The sequence below is a fragment of the Sceloporus occidentalis genome, unplaced genomic scaffold (assembly GCF_023333645.1).
Source record: "Sceloporus occidentalis isolate IW3139 unplaced genomic scaffold, rSceOcc1.0.p SCAF_8, whole genome shotgun sequence".
NCBI classification, from domain to species: domain Eukaryota; kingdom Metazoa; phylum Chordata; class Lepidosauria; order Squamata; family Phrynosomatidae; genus Sceloporus; species Sceloporus occidentalis.
The window spans coordinates 39,891,421-39,898,411 of record NW_028316988.1 but is presented as its reverse complement, the minus strand read 5'-3'; the positions used below and the strand labels follow the sequence as shown (position 1 = coordinate 39,898,411).

The 6,991-nt window shown below is 44.2% G+C and overlaps 1 protein-coding gene across 1 annotated transcript; it reads right to left on the bottom strand.

Moving 5' to 3' along the window:
- Positions 1 to 521: 521 nt before the first annotated feature.
- LOC149308720 (aristaless-related homeobox protein A-like) lies at positions 522 to 5,772 on the bottom strand. The gene is made up of 5 exons (XM_089537137.1): positions 5,700 to 5,772; positions 3,287 to 3,554; positions 2,932 to 2,977; positions 1,892 to 2,178; positions 522 to 756 (listed from the first exon to the last, which is right to left on the bottom strand). Exons 1-5 carry the CDS (start codon positions 5,770 to 5,772, stop codon positions 522 to 524), a joined length of 909 nt encoding a protein of 302 aa, XP_089393263.1.
- Between the last annotated feature and the right edge of the window lie 1,219 nt (positions 5,773 to 6,991).

Below are 6,991 nucleotides of genomic sequence, written 5' to 3'. Positions count from 1 at the left end.
GCACTGGCTTTGTATGCAAAAAGTCCCAGGTTCAATCCCCAGCAGAAATAATTCTGGGAACTGTAGTTTTGTGAGACAATTAGCTTTCTCTGTCAGAGAGCCCTGGTGCCACTACGGTTCCCAGAATTCCATAGCATGGAGCCATGGCAGTTAAAGTGGGATCAAGCTGGATTATTTCTGCAGTGTAGATGCAGCTGCTGCGAGGTTGCTCAGAAAACTCTGAAATGCTTAAGTTTATTACATTTTCCCCAGTGAACTCCTGCTTTTATTTGGCTTGTCACACCAGCTTTCCTTGCAGATGTAGTTATTAAGTCAACTTTATTTCTCTTATAGGCCATGAACCAAAATTTTTACTCCAGATACAGAAAGGGATGAAATATATTAAGTTACTACAACCGTTCAGCCTTATATGTTTCTCCATATTGTGTTGCATGAATTCTCCTGTGCGGGTGTCTGAGCATGGTCTTTATTGCTGGATTCACTATTGCTTGGACCAGATTGCAGTCCCTGGACAAAAACCGTTAGCAAAGTTCCTTCTTAGAGCTGGGGCTGCTAGAGGGTGCTGCCAGATTTACTGGAGGGCTTTGTGGTGCAGAACGTTCTTTGGCTCTGAGCTGCAACTCTGTGATACGTGGCGTTTTCATTTCAGCTACAAGAGGATCAGTGAAGGCTGTTGAAACAGGATCTACAGGGGCTCCGGGAACTTTCGATAGCACTGATGCAGTTGTCATGAGGGGGTTTAAAGTGCCAAGGAACCTATATTCATAAGGGAAAGGAGAAGAAAAAAATCCAAGAGTCATTATCAATTACTTCAGGGTACAATGCTTTCTTTCTCATGTTACAAAGAGGTACACAAATCCAACAAACAAAAGGTTGGCATAGTTTTTTGTGGGTTTTTTGGGCTATGTGGCCATGTTCTAGAAGAGTTTGTCCCTGATGTTTCACCAGCACCTGTAGCTGGCATCTTCAGAGATTGCTGAAGCTGGTGAAACATCAGGAATAAGCTCTTCTAGAAGTGCTAAAGCTGCAAACCTGATTCATAAATTTTGTGTCATTTTTAAAGCTTGGGTTTCCATCTGACTGGATTATGTTAACATAAATATTTCCTTTTTTTTTGCTGTGTGATTGCTTCCATGGGAGTTACTCAAAGCCAGATTGAGCAGAATTTAAGGCCAAATTCTGTTTGTCTGACTGGAGTGAGGGTTTTTTTTTACACTGTAGCAGACTCCCAAAACATTTTACTGCCTGAAGCAAAGCAGAAAAAACATGTTTCTTGGTTATCCAAGTGAAGGTACATCAACTCAGCATAAGATCAAACTGTTGGATCAGAGCTTGGTAAGATTTGACAAGAAGGGATATAATGATACCTTAAGGCCATTCCTAACCGAGCAGGATAGGTTGACTCTTCCTTATCTGGAATTCCTAACCTAACATATTCAAAAATCCAAAATTGTTGAAATGTGTGGCTGAGATAGTGACACCTTTGCTTTCTGATGGGATCACCAACTTTGTTTCATGCACAAAATTATTAAAAATATTGTGTATAAAACTACATCAATGCTAAGTGTACAAGGTGTATACAAAACATAAATAAATTTCACGTTTAGACTCGGGTCCCCTCTCCAAGATATCTCATTTTGTATATACAGATATTCCAAAATCTGAAAATTCTGAAATCCAAAACACCTTTGGTCTCAAGCATTTTGGATAAAAGAGACCATCCTGCTACAAGCTCAGTGCACCAGAGCAACATCCTACTACAGCTGCTCAGTTACAAATGTATGTTTCAGCGTATTCCTTCTTCTTAAAAGTAATTTTGCAAGCTATGCATGAGATATGTACCTGCTGGTGAAAACATCTGCATGCAGTTTTGCATTGGCAGCTGTCTTACCTTCCAAGCTGAGGGCTCAGAAGGGGATTCCGGAGAAAGGATGTCCAGGTGAGGCTGCTAAGACCAAATGGCGTCAAGGTGGCTGGGCTGAATGCAGGTGCCACTGAAGGCAGCGCCATTGTGGAAAGTGGCACTGATCTCCAAGTGGGGTCCAAGAGGGGCGCTTGGCTCAGAGGAATGTCCAAGTAGAGACCCAATGGATGTGGCAGGGAGATGCTAGGCAGGCTTCCCAAAATCTCTGTTTTCTCCCGTTTCCTCCATTTGGCCCTCCGGTTTTGAAACCAGACCTTCCAAAAACAGAGAAGCAGAAAGTTCAGTACTAACATTCTTCTAAAATGCCAGTGATTTTCTCTCCCCTCCACCCTCACTTGTTGTTTTTTGGAAAGGTATTCTACTATAAGAGAACCAGTGTGATGAAGTGGAGACCAGGGTTTTATTCCTGGCTCTGCCACAAATCCCACTGGGTGACCTTGGGCAAGTCACATGCTCTCAGCCTCGGAGAAAGGCAATGGTAAACTGTCTCTGAACAAATCTTGCCACAATTCAGATACCATTTGAAGAAACCATGCATGGATGCGCGTGCGCGCACGCGCACACACACACACACACACACACTCATAGTTATTGTCATTGTTTGAGCTGGATTTTGAAATATGGATAGTTATAAATCACAAACTTGATCATGGTGTCTCCGCTGCCAGGTAAGTATATAAATAGATACAGAAAGACAGGTTGAGTCTCCCTTATCTAAAATGCTTGGGACCAGAAGCATTTTGGATCCCCCCCCCCCCCCCCCCGATTTTGATCTATTTGCATATACATGATGATTGTTTTTGAAGTTTGGAGTATTTTGAATGTCAGAATTCTGGATAAGGGAGGCTCAAAGTGTATGTTAAATAGGGAGGGTTTATTCCCCCCCCCCCCCGGTAGGTTCTGGTGGACTTGGAGGGCTGCAAAAATGGGACTGGAGGCATGTGGCCCATGGGCTGTACTTTGTACATCTCTCCTGTAAAAAAAAATCTTTAGGAATAATCCCTTACCTGAACTCGGGCTTCCGTAAGGTCTAGCCGCATTGCCAGTTCCTCCCTGCAAACAGATATCCATTACGTTTTGAATGCTGGAAATGCTAGCTCTAGAAAATGATGATGTTGTTAATAATGATGATTTATCTTGTGTGCAGTCAGTGTTTATGTAGCTTTACAAACTATAAGTAGACAAGTCTCTGCACCTAAAGAGGTGCAATCTAAAATTTGGACTGGAGCGTGGCTTTGGCCTTTTAGGATGCATGCATAATTTAAACAGCATACCTCCAAAGTGACCCAAAGCAGCTTTATTTTGGCCTGTCTGTATGGGCCCTGACTTTCTAGAGCCAGGCCTTTGTATCTTGTTGCCTACCTGGTGAAGACGTCGGGGTAGTGGCTCTTTCGGAAGGCTCGCTCCAGTTCCTCCAGCTGGAAGTTGCTGAAGGTGGTGCGGTACCTGCGTTGTTTCCTCTTGGGCTGCCCAGGGGCTGGCATCCCCAAGGCCAAGGGTCCTGATGCTGAGCAGGTCTCTTCCTCGACAGTGTGGACGCTCTCCTGCTCTTCCTCTGGAGTTTCCAAAGGGGCCTCCTTCACCACCAGCCCAGTTGGGGGCACCTTCCCAGGTTCTATGGGGTTCCCTCCTGGAAACAGGGGGGTCAAGGAGAGGAAGGGGGCAGAGAGAAGGCGTTGAGATTTGATAGAATGATAAACTCCTAGAGTTGGAAGGGACCCAAAGGGTCATCCAATCCAATCCCCTGCCAGGCAGGGAGAGACAACGGATGTTATCAGACAAGGGAAACTGGACAAGGGAAACTGGAAGTATAATCCAATGGCAATCTGAACACAATCATGGGGTTTAACGTTATTGCGTGATAGACTACCACACACAATTTCGGGCAATGGCAAGCCATTTTCGGGCAATGGGAAGTCAGTCCGAACGCAATCATGGGGTTTCACGTTATTGTGTGAGAGGTGATCACACGCAATTTCAGGCAATGGCAACCTATTTTCAGGCAATGGGAAGTCAGTTTGAACGTAATTTGAATTCACATAAATTCGCTGAACTAGCGAATTCACGTGAATGCATTCTGGCCCCACTTTTTTTCATTCAAAATTAAGAGAAATTCCTCCCATGTGATAAACTCCAGAATAGGTCCTTTGAGTTGGAAGGGACCCCAAGCGTCATCCATCCCAGCCCTGCAGGGAGAGACAACATAGGTTCTTTGAGCTCGAAGGGACCACAAAGGATTTGTAGACCAACCCCCCTGCCATGCAGGAATGCACAACACAGAATCATCGAACCCTAGAATTTTAAGGACCATTTTTTCACCCCTGTCATTGAAGATCAAGGAGCGGCTCACCTCCAGGGCAGGGAAATCAACTCGCCAAAGCCAATGTCCTCCAAAGCACAAACTACAAATGCCAAGATTCCACAGGATGGAATCAAAGATGTCCAAAGACCCCTGTTGTTTGGGTATTGGACTACGACTCTGGAGATTGGGTTTGAATCCTCACTCGATTATGGAAACCCATTGGGTGACCATGGGCCAGAGGCTGGCCAGGGCAAACCCCTTTGAAGAAGCTTGCCAAGAAAACCCCTGGATCGGGTCTTCTGTGAGTTGGAAACGACTCAAAGGCATGCAACAACAGTGCAAATGATTGAAAAATTGAAATTGTTTGAATAACATAAAACACTTGCAGAGTTAGTGTGTCCAGTAAGTCCCTAAAGAGATGTTGTTGTTGTTGTTGTTGTTGTTATTATTATTATCATTTAGTTGTATAGCACCCTAAGTTTACATGGTGCTTTACAGATAACAACCCATTCAAAACTTTAACTCCTGCCAGAGGCATACCATCTAAGGAATAATAAAATATAAACCTATACAGTGATTGTAAGCATATTATGCAGGTAAAGACCATGACTGTAAAGCCATCAATACATGTAATCAAATATAAAAATATATATATAAAAAAAAAACATTATTCCAAGAAAGTTCCAAATACTTTAGAAAACGAGGAAGTCTTGAATTTAGATTTAAAACAAACAAGAGAAGCTCCTGCTGCCAACTTCTTTCTTTCAGTGAGTCTCAAAAGGTGCTGCAAGATCTCTCTACAGAAATAAAGAAAGAAATTCGAAAAAGCATCTGAAGAAGTAGACTGAAGTAAGTCTAGGAAAGCTCATGCTGCCAACTTCGTCCTTTCAGAAAGGGTGCGGCAAGATCTCTCTACATACTAAAAGAAAGAAAGAAAGAAAGAAAGAAAGAAAGAAACTAAAAGCAAGGAATCTGAAAAAGCATCTGAGGAAGTAGACTTCAGTCTAGGAAAGCTCCTGCTACAAACTTCTTGCTTTAAAAGTGAGTCTCAGAAGGTGCTACAAGATCTCTCTACATACATACATACATACATACAGAAAGAAAGAACAGAAAGAAAGAAAGAAAGAAAGAAAGAAAGAAAGAAAGAAAGCTCTTCCAAGTTGTTTCCGACTCATAGCGAACGGGGTTTTCTTGGTTTCTTGAGGGGGGGAGTGTTGCCCTGGCCCTCGTCTGAGGCTGAGAGAGTGTGATTTGCCCAAAGGAGTAAAGAGGATCGGACCCCCTTTCGGGGGCAGGACTCTAGGGGACCCCCGTCGATTCCTGATCGGGAAGCTTTGGATCGGAGCCCCCCCCCTTTGAGATTTTTTTTTTAGTGCCATTTTGATAGACAGGGCGAGGGATCTGTGGCAGGGCTTTGCCTAGATCCCCCCTTGTTGCCCCCATCCCTTGCCCCCCATCCCTTGCCAGGCTTACCAAGGCGATCCCCAGTGGAGCTCTGTCTGCCCAGGATGCTCTCGATGAAGTAGGAGGTCAGGAGCTGCTGCATGGTGGCTGCTGCTGCTGCTGCTGCCGCCTTCCGTCGGGGGCCGGGTTTTATTGCCCGAGGGCCATCAGGGCCATTAGCATCTCAGGGACTGAAGGGGGGGTCCCTCCTGTGGGCAGACCCTTGGCTCCTGCCATCGGAAGACTGCAAGAGGAGTGACAACCCCTCACCTGGAGAGGCAGCCAGGAGCATCCAAACTGCAGCTTCCCTGCTTTCTCTGGCGACACAGGATCTTAGAGTTAGTTGGAAAAGACCCCAAGAGCCATCCAGTCCAACCCCTTTCTGCCATGCAGGAACTCCCAACCAAAGCACCATCCCCTGTGACAGATGGCCATCCAGCCTCTGCTTAAAGACTTCCAAGGAAGGAGACTGCCACTCTTCCAGGGGAGTCTGTTGCACCATCAAACAGCTTTCACTGTCAGGATGTTCCTCCTACTGTTAAGCTGGAATCTCTTTTCCTATAGCTTGCATCCATTGCTCATTTTCTAGGCTCTGGAGCAGCAGAAAACAAGCTTGCTCCATCCGCAGTGTGACCAGGATTCCTAGAGTTGGAAACGACCCCCGAGGGCCATTCAGTCCAACCCCATTCTGCCATGCAGGAACTCCCAACCAAAGCATGCCCTGAGACAGATGGCCATAATAAATTCAAATTCAAATTCACTATATTCATATGTGATGGAATCTCATTATGTAATTCAGCCTGTTTTCAATCTTATGTGTTGGGAGATTTAGTTTGCTACAATATGTTCATGTTCCTTTAAGAAATGTTACACATGAATAAGCCATCTGCAAGGTATTTAGAAGTAAGTGCATATTAGCACTACTAGTTACAGTCGGTTTGTATGCATTGATTTGTTACCTGCAAGCTGAATATGGCCCAAAATATGGGTAAGCTGTTTATATGTGTCAGGAATGATATATCAGTTCTTTTCTTTGTGACAGTTGTATATTTTCCTGTTAATGTGTGTTAACTGTACATATTTGGAAGCATGGAAAAGCTAATTGGAACTATATCTTTCTGAATTGTAATCTGCAATTGAAATAACACTACTGAAGAAGAGACTATTGTCAATGCTACTTGCATGAATGCTACTATCAGTTATATACTGCAACCCTGACTAGCATCAGTTTGGAAGTAGTATTACAGTGTAATCTTTGCACAGTGACTTATCTTGGTTTTCATCTTAGCATCTTATATCCTTGCAAGGGTTGTTTTTTGGGG

Excerpts from the sequence above, each read along its gene's own strand:
- LOC149308720 (XM_089537137.1), bottom strand. The coding sequence starts at position 5,772 with ATGCAGCAGCTCCTGACCTCCTACTTCATCGAGAGCATCCTGGGCAGA. Across the intron at positions 2,978-3,286 it reads TACCCCGACGTCTTCACCAG|GGAGGAACTGGCAATGCGGC; the intron begins GTAGGCAACAAG and ends ATCTGTTTGCAG. Across the intron at positions 757-1,891 it reads CTGAGCCCTCAGCTTGGAAG|GTTCCTTGGCACTTTAAACC; the intron begins GTAAGACAGCTG and ends TTATGAATATAG.